Source organism: Zootoca vivipara, chromosome 13 (genome assembly GCF_965207765.1).
Source record: "Zootoca vivipara chromosome 13, rZooViv2.hap1.1, whole genome shotgun sequence".
Taxonomy (NCBI): Eukaryota; Metazoa; Chordata; class Lepidosauria; order Squamata; family Lacertidae; genus Zootoca; species Zootoca vivipara.
Window position 1 is genome coordinate 13,756,112 of NC_142596.1, and position 18,525 is coordinate 13,774,636.

The following is an 18,525-nucleotide window of genomic DNA, read 5'->3' on the forward strand; positions in this document are numbered from 1 at the left end:
AAAGGGAAATTCCCTTATGCTGAATAGGCTTCCTCGCGAGAAAAGGGAAAATGTGACAGCTATGCTGGGACATTCTGTATGCACAGCAGATGTCTGTACCACTAAGCTATGGCCCTTGCCATAGACTTGTTGTCCGTTAATTTTCTAATCCCTTTTTAATGCCACCTAAATTAGTGGCTATCATAAATGTTGATATATCATTGGTAGTCTAAAATTAACATATCAGATTTAGAGAAGGCAGATTAGAAACAGTTGATAATTTTCTGCTGTATATGGACTATAAACATAGAACAAGCTATGATTTTAGTTCAGATTTCTTTATTTATTAAATTTATATCCTGCCCACCCTCTAAAGGAGTATATAAAGGTAAAGCGACCCCTGACCATTAGGTCCAGTCGTCACCGACTCTGGGGTTGCGGCGCTCATCTCACGTTATTAGCTGAGGGAGCCGGTTTACAGCTTCCAGGTCATGTGGCCAGCATGACAAAGCTGCTTCTGGCGAACCAGAGCAGCACACGGAAACACCGCTTACCTTCCCGTAAGGTAAAGGTAAAGGGACCCCTGACCATTAGGTCCAGTCGTGACCGACTCTGGGGTTGCGCGCTCATCTCGCATTATTGGCCAAGGGAGCCGGCGTATAGCTTCCAGGTCATGTGGCCAGCATGACAAAGCCGCTTCTGGCAAACCAGAGCAGCACATGGAAACGCCGTTTACCTTCCCGCTGTAGCGGTTCCTATTTATCTACTTGCATTTTGACGTGCCTTCGAACTGCTAGGTTGGCAGGAGCTGGGACCAAGCAACGGGAGCTCACCCCGTCACAGGGATTCGAACCGCCGACCTTCTGATCAGCAAGCCCTAGGCTCAGTGGTTTAACCACAGCGCCACCCGCGTCCCATACAGTATATACGTATCTAGAAATTGTCTCTGTAAACTATACCAACTATATACCATACAAATTCACTGCGATTTTAAATATTTTAGGTAGGAATACATTTGTTAGAAGCCATTGTCACATCTTGTGACAGGGAATTCCACACATCATGCGTTGAGACAGTGACATTTACTTCAAAGTAAGCTTATACAGGACCGGACTGCTGATTGCCTCCCCGCCATCTCCGTGTGAATAAACCCTATTTCAAGTTAAGGGAAGTCCTTGGTGGCGCTTATAGACAAGTCTTCCCGATGGGGGAGGCGCCAGAGATTCAGTAACTAGATTCCTCCTCCACCGCCCGGTTGAGCTACGATAATGTACTGACTGGTGTGCGAACAGCCTCTAAATTTGGCTGCAAGAGGATCATAACTTGCCGAGTTTCTATTTGCTCAAGCGAGTTGTTGGCGCAAGCGCTGCCTATATGGTGGACCTGGGCGGGGAATACAAAGAGGAAATGCAGCAGCGGCTGGACGTTTGCAGCTGATTTCTCTCTTCCCCCGCCTCCGCCCCGGTAATGCCGGAAGGAAGCAGCTTCTGTACTCCAGGATCTGAGCCTTAGGGCTTTGCAAGCTAGCTAGAAAAGAGAAAATCTCCAACCGCTTTACTTTGCCCTGGTGCGTGCCAACTCGCAAGGAGCAAATCATGGCCGCGGATCTCCCTCCCATCCTCTCGGTCCAGCTGGTAGAGGAGCCCAGGTGCGTGATTGTCTTCCCTACAGCCGATCTCTAGATCCTCCATCGTTTTTTGTTTTTGTTTACCCTATCCAGCAATAAGCAGGAGTCGCTGCCATCCAGCAAGGAACATAACAACGGGATTTTTTTTTAAAAAAATACAAAACCAAGATGTTTATGCTTTAGACACAAAGGATGTTTAAGAAATTGTGTTCCCAAACGCCCATCCTGTTGAATGCCCCACCTTCAACCTCCAGCACTGTTGAAGATTATGTTCCAGATCGACGTTTTCAGACCTGGGACCCACGTTTAACATGAACTTGTGGGATTCATATTTTTTTTGTCATTCTCATTCACACCCACCCGCCCCTATATATATATTATTCTTTAATATGCTATACAGTGCTGTGCAGTGCTTTTTTTCCTGGGGGTACGCAGGGGTACACATACCCCTAAACATTTTGTGAATCTAAGTTTGGCCTCATTGAGGGGCATTAATTCAATATGAGTAGGAAAATGAGAGTACCCCTAAACATTTTTTTTAGGAAAAAAAAGCACTGGTGCTGTGTGTGTTTACTTGGAAATAAGTCCCACTTGTTTGATGGTGTTTATTCCAAGGTAAGTGTGCATAGGATTGAAGCCCATAACACTCCCCCCCCTCAACCAATACAACATGTCCCTGTATTATTTTTATTTATTGGGTTTGCATGCTGCCTTTCTTTCACGGAGCAAAAGGTGGCTTACATGAGTCTTCCCCTTCCTGTTGGAAGGTTGGACTGAGAAAATAGCAAAAAGGTCATTGCTCAGTGCATGGGCGTAGCCAGGATTTTTGTTAGGGGGAGACAGGATTTTGTTAGGGGGGCAGAACCTCAGATTTGTATTGATTTTGATTGATTTAGGGGGTCAGCTGCCCCCCCCCCGGCTACACCCATGGCTCAGTGGAAGAACACATGTTGGCCTCGGCTTCAATCCTTGACATTTCTATGTAGGGCTGGAAAACACTGCAGTCTGAATTTCTTAAGAGTTACTGCCAGTCAGTGCAGACAGTGCTAAACTAGATAGACCAGCGATATAAGGCAGGGGTAGACAATCTGACCATGGAAGCCTAAGAAGCTGCCACATCACATATCAAACTACCGTAAGCATCCAACTAGGTCACTATTGTCTGTTCTGATTGGTAATGGTTCTTGACAGCCTCAGGAGGCTATCTTTTCACATCACTTGTTACCTGAGATGCCTTCTCCATCGTACCAGTGGTTGAACCCTAAACCTTCAAGATGCTCTCTACTATAGCCTCCTATGACATGGTGCCTTCCAGATGTTGTGCCAGCCAGGGATGATGAGAGAATTTTTTCTGAAACATCTGGAGGGCACCAGGTTGGGGGGAGGCTGCTCCCCACCCACCCTGACATATACATTCCCTCTTGATAATTAACAGAAATGAAAACCCTGTTATGCATAAATGGATAAAACTTCATTAGTATACATAAACTGTTGCCCCTTCATGTTAAGCTAGCCTTGGATGTTATACCTGTTGGATGTTATCCCTTGAATTGATGTTGGTTCTCTAAAGCTGCTATATCTTTGTTATTCTTTCAATTGATATACAGTGATACCTTGGTTTACAACCACGATCCATTCCGGAGGTCCGCTCGTAAACCAAAACAGGTTGTAACCCAAAGCGTGCTTTCTCCAATGGGGTCTCCCCAAAAGATTTGTTTGTAATCCAAAAAAATGGGTTGTAATAAAAAAAATCGCAAACCAGGACACACACTTCCAGGTTTGACGTGTTTGTAATACAAAACGTATGCAAACCAGACTGTTCGCAAACCAAGGTACCACTGTACTGCATTGTAATACATACCTGTGTGGTGCACAAGATCACAGTTAAAATCAAAACAACATAACAAAACCGAAGCAAAATTAATCTTAAATGTGCCAACATGATTTTCCAGATTGCTGAAGCTGAAGAAGATGTTCATCTCTAAATTTAAATCAACTCCCAAGTTTTATGCTCGGGCACCAGGGCGAGTCAACTTAATAGGTAAAAGAATACATACTGAGGTTAATATGAATTCAGTGGCTAATATGCATAAACATGTGTACATACATGGAAGCACATGCATAGAAACATGCTTTCAGATACCACATCTTATTTCCTCTGCTTTTGCAATTTCACAGTTACCGGTACATCAAAGGATGGAACTCGCAAGAAGTGCAGGATGGTCAGCAATTTTGTGTCTTCATTTTTGAAACTAATCCATACAGGATTACCTTTTACCCAACTAGCCCAGTGTTGTCTACTCTGACTTGTAGCAGCTGTCAAACCCATCAGTTTGGAACCTTTCCCAGTCCTCCTAATCCAAGTCTTTTGGTGCCAGAGACAGAATCTGGGACCTTCTGCATTGCAAACCATGTGCTATTATAGCCTCTTGATGTAGTATATGAAAATATGAAACTTCCTCATACCGATTACCTCAGTACTGGCCTAAGTTCTCAAAGATTAGCGGCCGAGGTCTTTCGCGGTCCTGCTACCTGTTATGCTTTATTATACCAGGCTGAGGAACCTGTGGCACTCCCACTGCCATCATCTCTCATAATTTTCCATGCTCACTGGAGGCCAGTACGTTATATCTTAAGGGCCACCAAGTCTCCTGCCCTGCTTTAAATGAAGATGAACTACCGCTATGTGCCTGCCACTGAGATGCACTGAGAACATTTCTTTTTTCATCTGATTTTGGCTTGTTCTCACTAATCACAGTTTAAACAAACCACAGTTTCCTCAGTTAGGATGTCATGGTGAACTACTGCTTTTTGAACATCAGAAACATACATATCTAATTTCTTTGTGTGCATGGGGAGGGGAGACTGTGTGAGGAGACAATGTGTACAGTTTATTAGTGTCATAATAGGAAATAATTTTTTCCCATTACATCTGAACTGGACCAGTATATAAATTATATACCCCAGTATATTTGATAGAATTTCTCTGGCGTGTGTAAAAACTATCCTTATTTTAAAAGGGATTATTCTGCTGTTGCCGATGCGTTCCAGCCCATCTCAAAACGTTGTTAATATTCTTTTTTGTTTGGTAGGTGAACATATAGATTATTGTGGATATGCTGTGCTCCCAATGGCCATAGAGCAAGATATACTTATAGCTGCTGAACCTCTAAACACCCCAGCTATCCATCTGGCCAATACAAACCCTTTGTACTCGTAAGTGTTCTCGTTATTTCAGTTATTGTTGTTACCTAAAATTACCTAAATTATACCTAAAGTTTCCTAGGCACTGTGCAATGATTAAAAAGCAAGATACCCAATGCCTTCAAGCTTGCATTCTGATAGACACAATATAAAGCAAAATGGGATGGGAAAGGAACAGAAAAAGAAGCAAATTTGGACACGCAAATATTTCATAGCAAGGTGGAAGGGCCATTCTGGGAGCAAGTGTCCCAAGTTACAGGAGACTGGACGTCAGCAAAGTGCTCACCAATGAAGACAGGATTACAGATGCAGCACAGTCCAAACAAACCAAGGTCAAGAGCAGAGGATCAGTCTAGCCCTGTGGATAGCTCAGTCGGTAGAGCATGGGAGTCTTAATCTCAGGGTTGTGGGTTTGAGCCCCACGTTGGGCAAATGATTGCAGGGGAATGAACTAGATAATCCTCATGCTCCCTTGCAACTCTATAACTCTATGATTCCATTACACAGGTTCACCCGCACTGTACATTTAAAACAGTATCATACTACTCTAAATGATCATGTCTCCTAACAACTTTTGGCACCCTTCACAAAGTACACTCTTTTTTAAGGGAAGCCATGACTGTTTAAAGTAGTATAATACTGCTTTAAATGTATAATACAGAAAAAGACCAATCTACCAGGCCAAGGTCAATATCACAGGGAGTGATATAGGTATAATTCTGCAGGTCTATAAAACTTGAGCCAGGAACTGGGAGCCAGAGAACTCTGGTGTTTCGAGCAACTGGAAGATTCAAGATTCTACCTCCTAAACACCACCCTAACCACAGCTGCTGGCAGTGAAAGACTAAGATTATACAATAATGATAATTAGGGATGCATTGTAATGATCAGTGCAGATATCCATGTGGTGCCTTTCAGCTAGATCTGCTATATCCTGTGTGTGTACTGTACATGAGCAAATTATTTGGAGTGCTCTAATACTTTCTTTCAGAGTGACTTGTGTTTTCCTTGTATGTAACAGAACTTGCACACCTTTCTCTTGAAACGGAAGCACCTTATGTCTTAAGTGTTCCTAAATGCTTGGCGGGGTATGTAGTTTAAAGAAAACTGCCTCATGGGCCAATTTGGCTCATGGGCCGGAGGTTCCCAACCCTTGTCTTACAGCATAATACAGAGGACCAAACTATACCTAAGTGAGATTTCCTCTTGGGCTATTTTGGTTGTCTGTACAGGTCAAATTATTATTCTAAAAAAAAGAATGGAGTCTTGATTCATAACACTGGATTTTAAAATTCTCTGCACCTGAATTGCAGAAAGGTTGCCTCAGACAACTCTATAGTAAGATTATTGTGTTGATAATTTCCAGGATAGAATGAAAGTGTCAGTTTTCTGTTCTTTGCAAAGAGTTTTCCCATTTACTCATTTCTCACAGTTATATTGCATCGTGCCTGGCCATCTTGTGAGGATGGATGTCTGAATATCATGTGCCGGTTTAGATGCCAACATTTCTTTCAGTCTTTTGGTTTGAAGAGGCTGCAAATAATTTCAGTGGTCTGCACACCCAACTTGTAACATTTAATTCCGTGGGGCAGCCAGCAGTACCATATAATTATCCCTGTTTTGTTTATTGTTTGGTTTTTGGCTTTTAAAAGAAAGGCATGCACAGAGGAAACAGGATCCCTGTTTATTTGGAGGGAGGAGAGAAAAGGGGAAGCAGCAGACTGCATATTTATTTTCTACGGCAAACAATAAGAACTCGTAGCACAGAGTGATTTCTATCAACAGTAACTTCTCTTTTTTGTGGTATCATTCATCTGAATTGCCTGATTAATTTTAAGAAAACATGGAAAACAGTCTGGTTTGTAAAATAGACCTTAGGGTCTGTCTAGATGCTTTCCCCCCCTACCTAGAATAGTTATACCATGTCCAGTCCCTACAGAACATTCGTTTGCGGGAAGCTTATACAACAGTGAGCATTCATCCTGATATGCTTGTGCACTGTTCTGCATCTTCCTATTAATCATTCCTTTGTCCCACGCTTTTCAGTGCATTTCACCAACACTGTCCAAACCACAAAACCCGATTCTTTTTAAAAAGTGGATTGGTGTTTCAGCCGAAGGCCCACATTCTTTTTTGGAGAATCTTCCAGGGGCCACATGCTCAATTCAGGCAACCAAGAAGCATTATCAGAGTTCTAGGACAGGCATAGGCAAACTTGGCCCTCCAGATGTTTGGGACTACAACTCCCATCATCCATAGCTAACAGGACCAGTGGTCAGGAATGATAGGAGTTGTAGTCCCAAACATCTGGAGGGCTGAGTTTGCCTATGCGTGTTCTAGGACACACTGCAGCCAGGCAAGAACAGGCGGATGCAAAGCAGGGCTGGTATATTCTGTAACTGGGGCATTGCCCCTCTCTCAGTCACCCCCCATCTACCTTAACCTTAGCTAAAACCAGTCCAAGGGATGGAACTGCCTGCCAGCATTCTCTTCATTAGCCTTAGTGTTGCCCTTGTACAGGCATAGGCAAACTCTGGCCCTCCAGATGTTTGGGACTACAGTTCCCACCCGTAGCTAACAGGACCAGTGGTCAGGGATGATGGGAATTGTAGTCCCAAACATCTGGAGGGCCGGAGTTTGCCTATGCCTGCCCTTGTAGAACTCAGTTAGAAAGAGGATGGGGATCAAAGGCAGAATTAGTTGGCTCTTCCTTTCATTGTCTCTGACTCCCCCGATGGCCAGGCTCTCTGCTCTCTGCCCCTACTAGCCCTAGTGGGCACTAGTCACCACTGGGTGCTGCTCAGGAAGGTGTGTTGGCCAAGGAGACCGACCGACCTAGAGAGCAGCATTTGGCGCCTGGGCCTAAGGGTCTCCATCCCCACACTAGGGTAGTTCAGTTGAGCAAAATTGTATGTTTTCAACAAAATAGTATTCCACAAAACAGAGACAATCTGGAGGTGCCCTCTGTCCCTCAGAGTACATGGTGTGGGGCACCCCAAATTGGGAGTCCGTGTGATGAACATGAATGCAGATTAGGCATGCTTACCTCTCCACCTGGTGAGGAGAGCAGGGATGGTGTTTAGAAAGTGAGCTGGCACAAACGTGCGGCCTGATCCCGATCTCTCTCTGGCCAGCATCTTGAGAGTCAGAGTGGGGTCAGGTGAGATGAAGAAATAATGTTTGACAGGCCCTTGGCAAAACCTTTGGCAGAAAAAGAAAAGAATGTGTTGCTCCCTAGCCAGCAGATGGCAGCAGCAGGTCATTTATATTTTTAAAAGCACTAAACCTACATTGATAGTTTCATGGACTTTTAATGTTTTTTTCCTGTATGTTTATATTTTCCAGGGATTTTACGACAAATGCCAACAACATTCAAATTAATCAAATGGAACCTTTGTGGCACAACTACTTTCTATGTGGAGTCAAAGGAATTGAGGTAAAAGAAATTCAGTATGCATCATTTTAGTAAGTTAATTTTTTTATTAAAAATGCATTGGGTATGTGCATCATTTAAAGGTTTTTTTTAAAAAAAAATAACACAATATAACAAAGTATTAATTTAATAATTTAAGATGCATTATAGTTATATTTATTTACACAGATAAAGCACCATGGCTACAAAACTCTTTCAAAATTTATGGTCTCTTGTTTCACGTTTCAGACATTAAAATGTTTCTCCTTGCTATGAGTTTTTGAAAGATTTTTTCAGAGCTCCAAGAATAGAGAAAATTAATAAAAGTGGGACATAGGAATATGATCAACATTTCTCTAATTTTAACTCAACATTATAACCTGGAAATCCTGGGTTAACCCACTGAAATTAGTAAAATTACAGGTGGGCAGAGTTGTGGAGTGGGGGCTAATAACCATATTACTTGCAGTAAAGCCCTGTACCAGGGACAGGAACTCTTTTTCGGCCTGAGGGTTACATTTCCTCATAGACAAGAATCATTAAGGGGCATTCAGCCTGATTTCCAGTTAGATATAAGTGCCTGCTTATAGCTTACTACTTGGTTTTGTACTTGAAAAATCAATCTTCCTCCTCTACCTTTCCTCTCCACTCGCCTTTCCTTGTGTGCCTTGTCTAGGGCTTGCAAATCAGCCAGTGATTTATTGCAAAACCACATTCTATCAGGTAACCTGTTTTGGGGCCTGCAGAGACAGTAAACTCCAGTTTGTTTCCTGGCTCCAAGTGGGAAATAAAATTTGGGGGGGGGGAGATTTGTGCATGCTGAACAGTTCTCTATAAAGAAGGTGATGCATATAAAACGTTAAAAAGAAAGTAAACGCAAACACAACAAAAACCCCTTAAGCAAAACATTATTCAACTGGAAGTTGCAAGAGAATCCAAGGACCTAAACGTGTTTATATTAAATTGAACGTGCTATCCTTTTGGAAGAAAAGTGCTGTAGAGCTTGGTAAAATCCACGTTCAGTTGAAACTGGAGTCAGGCGCTCTCCTCTTCTCCCCCCCCTTCCCAATGTTAAACATTGCGTGATAGGTTTGCAAGCGTGATCCCCTTTCAAGGCAATTCTGCCAATGAGTTCCTAGTTAAATATATGACTTAGATTTCCCCCCTGCCTCTCAGTCTTGTCTTCTGATGTTCTGTGTGGAAGTGGTTGGCGGCGACAGTGCTTGAGCTAATAGTTTGTTTGTGTGTCTAAGAAAGGGAATTTTTATGTGGGTCATTTGTGGTGGTGATTAGGACGTGTTGAACTAGAGCTATTTTCTGTGGGTGCTGCAAGAATTCCGCAAGAACTGTCTAATACTGGAATTATGTCAGGGCATGTGGGAGGATAACGTTTTAAAATAAATCAGACTTTGCAGAGATTGCAAACTTTCTCTTGGAAATCCTCACCTTTAGCTATAGGTTTATAAGAGCATGTGAATCTTACTTTGCTGGACCAGACCACCATTCTATTTCATTCAGGTCTGGGTTTGTTTGTTTTTTGAAGGGGACAAACAGGCTACCCTTGGTGGGTAGGCCTGGGCGATATATTGATATATTGCCCAGGACCAGTATGAGGAACAAACCATCATGTCGGCTTCACTCAGCGGTATATCCCTGGTGAAACTGCCACCTCTGAGTCCCTCTGCTAGCAGTGTCTGCTAGCGTTCCTTCCTCCAGCGAACTTTGCTAGCAGAGGGACTCAGGATATATCGCTGGTGAAACCGCCATCGCACTCTGCCCTCATATGATGCAGAGGGAGAAACAAGATATATTGTGAGCCGGCGGTGGGGTGGGGACTCTGTGAAACTGCGAGGAAACGGGCGCTTCCTGCATTTAAAGGAGCCCCAGTGCTCTGCCCACTCAGCTGTGAGTGGCAGTAGCACTGGGTTTGTCTCAGCTGGGGAGGGGAAACAGGCAAGCCCCACTCGCAATATACTGCTGGTGAAGGAGCTATTGCGCTCTGGCCCTCAAACCAGTCCTGGACGATGTATTGATACATGGGCCAGGCCGCCTCCTCCTCTTCCTCTTCTTCTTCATTTGTACCTTGCCCATCCGACTGGGTTACTCCAGCCACTCTGGGTGGTTTTCAACATATATAAAAACGTAACAGAACATTAAACGTTAAAAAGCTTCGCTATACAGTGGTACCTCTACTTACGAATAACTCTACTTACGAGTGTTTCTACTTACAAATGGAGCTCTGTCCGCCATCTTGGATGCGGTTTAGATAGGATTTTTTCTACTTATGAATTTTTAGATGGGGTTGCTTCGACTTATGAATTTTTTCTCCCAATGCATTCCTATGGGATTCGACATACAATTTTTTTCGACTTACAAATGTGCATTCGGAATGCATTAAATTCGTAAGTGGAGGTACCACTGTATATGATTTATATGCCCCCAGTCTGCATTGCAAATGGTGCAATTCACTGGCCCCACTACCCGGTGAGTGTGGGCTCACAACTCCCATGAGCACCACCCCGTGTTTTTGCTGGCCACTGCATTGAGCAGGCCGCAGCAGTGGTGGTGGTAGTTATGGCAGCGGGCCCAGTGGTAGTGGGCCCTGACAGTTGCTCCATTATATTGCTTGCTGGCTCCAAGCCTGCTAACAGCAGGTGCTGGTAAACAGTTTATGAAGGTGGCCGCTATCTCTGTTTTTCCTCCGCATATGCAACTTCTGAACGTGGGGGTTCCACTTAGCTATCGTGGTAATAACCACTGGTAGACCTGCCTTCCATTCTTTTCCCCTACTCCTTTTAGACTGTAACCCTAAACAAACTTACTGTGGAATAAATCCCTTTAAATGCAACGAGGCTGCAATCCAATGCATTTACTTGGAAGCTAGGCTGTGTGTGTGTGTGTTGCGGCCTTGCCCACTGCCATTGTGTGCCTCCTCCCTTACCCTTGAGAAAATGCCCCTGCCCAAGGAAAACTAGTTATTCACCTCTGCTGAATAAGCTTGGCCACTGTTAACCAAATGTTCTTGAACAAAGTTTAGGAATGTTGAAAGCTGCCGTAGACTGCGTCAGACCTTTGCTCCATCTAGCTCAGTGTTGTCTATAAAAACTGAAAGCAGCAAAACATCTCTCTACATATATATGTAGATGCTAGGGATTGAACTTGGGACCTTCTGCAAAGCAGATGCTCTACCGGTGAGCTATGGGCCTTCCTCAAAGCTTCCATCTGAATGTCATATAATTTACAGTACGTTTCCAAGCACGATTCAAAGTGTTGGTGCTGACCTTTAAAGCCCTCAACAGCCTCGGCCCGGTATGCCTAAAGGAGTGTCTCCACGCCCATCATCCATCCCGGACACTGAGGTCCAGCTCCGAGGGCCTTCTGGCAGCTCCCTCCCCGCAAGAAGTGATGTTACAGGCAGGGAACCAAGCAGAGGGCCTTCTCGGTAGTGGCGCCTGCCCTGTGGAATGCCCTCCCATCAGATGTCAAGGAAATAAAGAACTATCTGACTTTTAGAAGACATCTGAAGGCAGCCCTGTTTAGGGAAGTTTTTAATGTTTGATTTTAATCCTATTTTTAATATTCTGTTGGGAGCCGCCCAGAGTGGCTGAGGAGGCCTTACCAGATGGGCAGGGTATAAATATAACAACAACAACAACAACAACAACAACAACAACAACAACAGTAAATAATGGACAAAGTCTTCCGTTCCTCTTAGTACAACCAATTTCCATAGCTAATTTTATTCTGTCTTCCTTGTTGTTGTTGTTGTTGTTGTTTAGTCGTTTAGTCGTGTCCGACTCTTCGTGACCCCATGGACCATAGCACGCCAGGCACTCCTGTCTTCCACTGCCTCCCGCAGTTTGGTCAAACTCATGTTCGTAGCTTTGAGAACACTGTCCAACCATCTCGTTCTCTGTTGTCCCCTTCTCCTAGTGCCCTCCATCTTTCCCAACATCAAGGTCTTTTCCAAGGATTATTCTCTTCTCATGAGGTGGCCAAAGTATTGGAGCCTCACCTTCACGATCTGTCCTTCCAGTGAGCACTCAGGGCTGATTTCCTTAAGAATGGATAGGTTTGATCTTCTTGCAGTCCATGGGACTCTCAAGAGTCTCCTCCAGCACCATAATTCAAAAGCATCAATTCTTCGGCGATCAGCCTTCTTTATGGTCCAGCTCTCACTTCCATACATCACTACTGGGAAAACCATAGCTTTAACTATACGGACCTTTGTAGGCAAGGTGATGTCTCTGCTTTTTAAGATGCTGTCTAGGTTTGTCATTGCTTTTCTCCCAAGAAGCAGGCGTCTTTTAATTTCGTGACTGCTGTCACCATCTGCAGTGATCAAGGAGCCCAAGAAAGTAAAATCTCTCACTGCCTCCATTTCTTCCCCTTCTATTTGCCAGGAGGTGATGGGACCAGTGGCCATGATCTTGGTTTTTTTGATGTTGAGCTTCAGACCATATTTTGCGCTCTCCTCTTTCACCCTCATTAAAAGGTTCTTTAATTCCTCCTCACTTTCTGTCTTCCTTAAAATACCACAATGGACTGCAGTCTCAAGGATGCTATAGAGTATCTCAGCCTGTGATCCAGGAGAGATACTAAAATAGTCAGGCCAAGTCACCCACTCACTGAAATTTGTAAATCCTTGTGCAAAAGTTAAGTTGTTTAGTACTATATCATTTATCCTTTTGGCCTTTCCAGTATGTTTTTCTTAATTTAATATTTCATGTCAGGATAAGCCAGACCACCTACCAAACACAAAGCAGATAGATACATGGAAAAGAAACTCACAGTATGCTTAGGGGGACTTAGTAGAACAGTCAAGGGCCACATTCCCTCTGCACTAATTTTTTGAGGGCCACATTCTGGTGGAGGGGGCACCAGAACCCGAAGTGGCCAGAGCCCCATATTTACTCTCTCCTTTTCCAACACCCCCTTCTCTCTTCCCGTCTTCCCTGAACCATGGACCGCAAAAGGAGGAGCAGATTGCCAAAAGTCTGAACCGATTGCTCCCAAATCTCAGGCAACCCAAGCTCCTGGAAATTTGTCTTAAATTGTCAGTAAGGCACTATGCCTGTGTCATATGTGATTGGCCAAAATAATTTCTGTTCCATCTGCAGTGAAAATGTGGGGGGAAAAATGATGCTCTTTCCTAGGAATCAAAAATATTTCAACCTTCTGCAGAGCAAGTGTTTACAGCTCCAGAAAATGAGAGGCCAGGAATTTAAAAGATTTCTTCGCCAGGTCTTCTTTCAGCTCCCAGAAGGAGAGATTCCTAGGAAGCAAAGTGGGGGGAGAGAAAATAATAATAATTGGAAAAAATGGAGAAGGGATTGCTTCATTCGCCACTAGGATTGCAAAATATAGAAAGAAAAAGACCCACAATTGCTAAGTGGGATGTTGCAAGTGGTGATAGATGTGTGTTATTTAGCTTTCTGACTGAAGAGTGACATGTACAAAAAAGGAATTAGCATGCTCCTGCAATCTCTCAGTTACTGTATCATGGGAAGCAGCTCATTTGATGCAGCTGTAATTGATCGCATTACTCCTTTGTAGGGCCACTTAAACTGCTAGATCTTAACCTCAGAGTTCTCACTGGACCTGATAGTCTCAGCAGGGCTAAATTAACCAAAGAATTTAACTTGGTCAACAGCCCAACTCCATCTACTGGTTGCCATTAACAGCCTCTGAGAGACTGTGCATTCATTGCATCACTGTGCAAATGTGCAATTGGCTACATCATATAGAATGTAGCATCCATAAGTCTGTTTCCATTTCCAAAAAAACCATCACATTTTTTAGTTTTTATTGCCCTGTAGAAGTGCCAGCCACCTCACTTCCGAAGCCCAGAAAGTCAGCAGACCTTTCTTCAAAATAAAAATGGATAAAACTGCCCTCAGATCTTCAGATGAAGGGCAGTAAACAAACTTAATAAATAATAATTATAATAATAAAGCCAAGCTGTTAGAAATAAAATGGAAAACATGGATGTTTGTGCCTACCACTGTATCTATATATATATAAATGTAAACTGGGCATGTGGGTGGGTGTCCACTTTTCTCCGAAACTGCTTGACCAATTACGTTCAAATTTTGACACAACGTCCAAAGTGAATATGAGAGTGACCATATACAGGTTGTGTAGACAGATGTCACACCTGGGCAACGTAAAAAAAAACCCCAAAACCATGTTCCAGAACTCACAAATCACCCTCAAGTGCCTGCTGGGAGCACAGGAGATGTTGCAAAACAGCACCCTCTAGCGGCGGCTACACTGGTACTGCAGCTAGGAAAGCTTCCTTCAGAAGCTGCGTCTCCGAGGGTAGGGCCAAATCATGACGTAACCCCCAGAGATGCTGTAACCGCCAAAACGGCCAAGACCCCTCAAAGGCAGACCGCAGGAGACAGCCCGAACCCCACCGCCGCTGCACTCACCTCATGAGCCAACCCACCCTCCTGTTTCCGCCGTCACAAACCGGACCCCGCCGCCACTACAACAACCCCGCAAGGCAGGCCAGGCCCAACGGCCACTGTTGCCGCCGCCGCAGGCCAAACCCCGCACTCCCAATACCTGACATACAGGCCGGGATACGCCGCCACCAGGTGAATCGCAGAGATCCACCGGGGCGGGCGGGCAGGGGGGGTAGGGGGAGTCACAGAGATGAGCCGAGGGGTGGGGGGAAGAGGGGGTATAGGGAAGGGACTGGGACCAGTCACAGGGATGTGATGGGGAGGGGGGGCGATGCCTCATGGGTCGGGACAGGGTGGGGACAGTCACAGGGATGAACCGGGGTGGGTGGGTGGGAGGGGCCAGAATAGGTCATGGGTCGGGACAGAGTGGGGGGGGGAGTCAGAGGGATGAGCCACAGCAATGCGTGGCAGGGCCAGCTAATGTGTATATATAGAATAACATTCACAAAGCATGATGTGTAAAAATTTTGATGCAGCAATTTTATGCATAGGTCTGTTTCTGGGTGTAAGACATTTTTTAAACAACTTGAAAGAGTCTTAACACTGGAAGACATATTCAAAACATACCAGTTTGTTCTAAAAACACTGATTTGTTAGTTGTCATCAAAAGCAAAGCAACTTCAAATAAATTCTGCCAATAATTTTTTTGCTGGGGAAAATTAAATGTACCATTAAAAGTTTTTTATGTGCTGTGTTCTGTCCAGTTAGTAGTGAGAATTCTAAATGCTGACCACAACTCCCTACCTCTGTGATAATATCTGATATTTATTAATATTTTCTCCATCTGTACCAACAAGAATAATATATTTGATATCTATTTGACTTGAAGGCATTGGCATCCCATTTGCCATCTGGTCTAACTCATAAAACTTCCACTTGGCTAAAACAGGTCTTTGATTGACAATATGTGGACTTTGGGGGAAATTGTTAACATATTTTAGCTTATGAGGTTGCTGGCCCAGTAGCTCGTCTGCTGATCTTGTACTAGGAGTCTGGGAGTTAGAATGATTACTTTCTACGGTAAGCCACAGACCACATAAGATGGCTTTGTCCTACTATAGAAAAATGGAGCTGTCTATATACTATAGTTTCAGTAAAAACCGGCCATTTTTTCAAAGCCCAATATTGAAATTTCTTACTAATGTAAAAGTGGTTTGCAGAGCATTCTGCACAAGTCTTCATATAAGCAGCACTTTTTATAGACTTATCAATCTGTTACCTCCGAGGATGTGGACAGGCTGCTTAGACGAATGAAACCAACCACCTGTCTCCTTGATCCTTGCCCATCCTGGCTTATAAAAGCTAGCCAGGAAGGGCTGGGCGATGGGCTTCGCGGGTTGGTAAATGCTTCTCTCCATGAGGGAGCCTTCCCAGACCCGCTGAAAGAGGCGGTTATTAAACCGCTTCTTAAAAAACCATCTTTAGATCCGGCCAATATGGCCAACTATCGCCCAGTCTCAAATCTTCCATTCTTGGGCAAGGTGATTGAGCGAGTGGTTGCGGAACAACTCCAGGCACGCCTGGAAGAAGCGGACCATTTGGATCCCTTCCAGTCAGGATTCAGGCCTCATCATGGGACTGAAACTGCCTTGGTCGCACTGGTCGATGATCTCCGGCGGGCTAGGGACAAAGGTAAGAGCTGTTTCCTTGTTCTGCTGGATCTCTCAGCGGCTTTTGACACCATCGACCATAACATCCTTCTGGACCGTCTAGAGGGCTTGGGAGCTGGGGGCACTGTCATGCAGTGGTTCCGCTCCTTCCTCCTGGGCCGTGTTCAGAAAGTGGTGGTGGGGGATGAGTGTTCAGACCCCTGGGCGCTCACTTGTGGGGTGCCTCAGGGTTCTGTCCTCTCCCCCATGCTTTTTAACATCTATATGCAGCCACTGGGAGAGATCATCAGGGGGTTTGGGCTGGGTGTCCATCAGTATGCTGATGATACCCAGCTCTACCTCTCTTTTAAATCAGAACCAGTGAAGGCGGCGAAGGTCCTGTGTGAGTGCTTGGAGGCGGTTGGAGGATGGATGGCGGCTAACAGATTGAGATTGAATCCTGACAAGACAGAAGTACTGTTTGTGGGGGACAGGAGGCGAGCGGGTGTGGAGGACTCCCTGGTCCTGAATGGGGTAACTGTGCCCCTGAAAGACCAGGTGCGCAGCCTGGGAGTCATTTTAGACTCACAGCTGTCCATGGAGGCACAGGTCAACTCCGTGTCCAGGGCAGCTGTTTATCAGCTCCATCTGGTACGCAGGCTGAGTCCCTACCTGCCCACTGACTGTCTCTCCAGAGTGGTGCATGCTCTAGTTATCTCTCGCTTGGACTACTGCAATGCGCTCTACGTGGGGCTACCTTTGAAGGTGACCCGGAAACTACAACTAATCCAGAATGCGGCAGCTAGACTGGTGACTGGGAGCGGCCGCCGAGATCACATAACACCGGTCCTAAAAGACCTACATTGGCTCCCAGTACGTTTCCGAGCACAATTCAAAGTGTTGGTGTTGACCTTTAAAGCCCTAAACGGCCTCGGTCCGGTATACCTGAAGGAGCGTCTCCACCCCCATCGTTCTGCCCGGACACTGAGGTCCAGCTCCGAGGGCCTTCTGGCGGTTCCCTCATTACGAGAAGCCAAGTTACAGGGAACCAGGCAGAGGGCCTTCTCGGTAGTGGCACCCACCCTGTGGAATGCCCTCCCACTAGAGGTCAAAGAGAACAATTACCAGACCTTTAGAAGGCATCTCAAGGCAGCCCTGTTTAGGGAAGCTTTTAATGTTTGATGGATTTCTGTATTTTAGAATTTCTGTTGTTTTTTTTTGGAAGCCGCCCAGAGTGGCTGGGGGAACCCGGCCAGATGGGCGGGGTATAAATAATAAATTATTATTATTATTATTATTATCATGGCTGAGTACAGTGATAATTTGGGCCTCTAAATAGCTGCTATATAACTGGAAAAAAATTGGGCAAGGAACAGGTGGATGTAGGTTTTCTTTGGATTTTTCATTAGCTACTGGTAAGTTGTACTGGCAAACACCTGTTAACCAGAGCAGCGCACGGAAACACCGTTTACCTTCCCGCCGGAGCGGTCCCTATTTATCTACTTGCACTTTGATGTGCTTTCGAACTGCTAGGTTGGCAGGAGCTGGGACTGAGCAACGGGAGCTCACCCTGTTGCAGGGATTCGAACCGCCGACCTTCTGATCGGCAAGCCCTAGACTCTGTGATTTAACCCACAGCGCCACCTGGTGTAAACAAGTGGTACAGTGACAATAAAGTATTTCTAGATTTCTAGCCTTCAAATATTATGTTGTCCCTGTGAGAAACTATGCCAGTCCTGCCCCAATGTTAATGTAAGAGCCATTCTTTGCTTATTTTATACTGAATATGTGTGCCTGAGCTTATTGATTAATTTTTAGTAATTTTCCCCTTACTGTTTAGGATCATTTCAGTCTTGACAGCCCAAGCGGCATGAACTGCCTTGTAGAAGGCACCATCCCTCCAAGTTCTGGCCTCTCCAGTTCCAGTGCCTTGGTCTGCTGTGCAGGACTCGTGACCCTTATGGCCAATGGAAAGACTCTTCCAAAGGTACCGGACAGAAGGCAGGTTGTGGGGAGGGGAGTACAATTCGTGAGAGACCATGTTAAAAATCAGCATTGCTAAATTTCAGGTGTTGTTGGATTACGACTTCTGTCATCTCTGACCTTTGGCCATTGTGTTTTAATTTGTTGGAAGCTGCCCACAGTGGCTGGGGTGACCCAGTCAGATGGGGAGCACATTAAGAATAAGAATAAGACTGCAGTGGGCTTCCGGTCCAGCGCCAGCGCCGATCGGCGGGGTCTTTG

At 44.9% G+C, this 18,525-nt stretch overlaps 1 protein-coding gene across 3 annotated transcripts in view; it reads left to right on the plus strand.

The window, feature by feature from the left end:
- Window positions 1-1,194: 1,194 nt before the first annotated feature.
- Window positions 1,195-18,525, plus strand: part of GALK2 (galactokinase 2) — a 70,756-nt gene continuing 53,425 nt past the window's right edge. For 2 of the 3 annotated variants that reach the window (XM_035131691.3, XM_088656580.1), the window contains exons 1-5: window positions 1,195-1,627; window positions 3,559-3,647; window positions 4,699-4,822; window positions 8,156-8,246; window positions 18,122-18,268. In XM_035131691.3, coding sequence (XP_034987582.3) covers window positions 1,575-1,627; window positions 3,559-3,647; window positions 4,699-4,822; window positions 8,156-8,246; window positions 18,122-18,268 — 504 coding nt within the window. In that variant the 5' untranslated portion in view covers window positions 1,195-1,574. The remainder of the gene's footprint in view (window positions 1,628-3,558; window positions 3,648-4,698; window positions 4,823-8,155; window positions 8,247-18,121; window positions 18,269-18,525) is intronic. The other variant, XM_035131692.3, reaches the window with a different exon arrangement.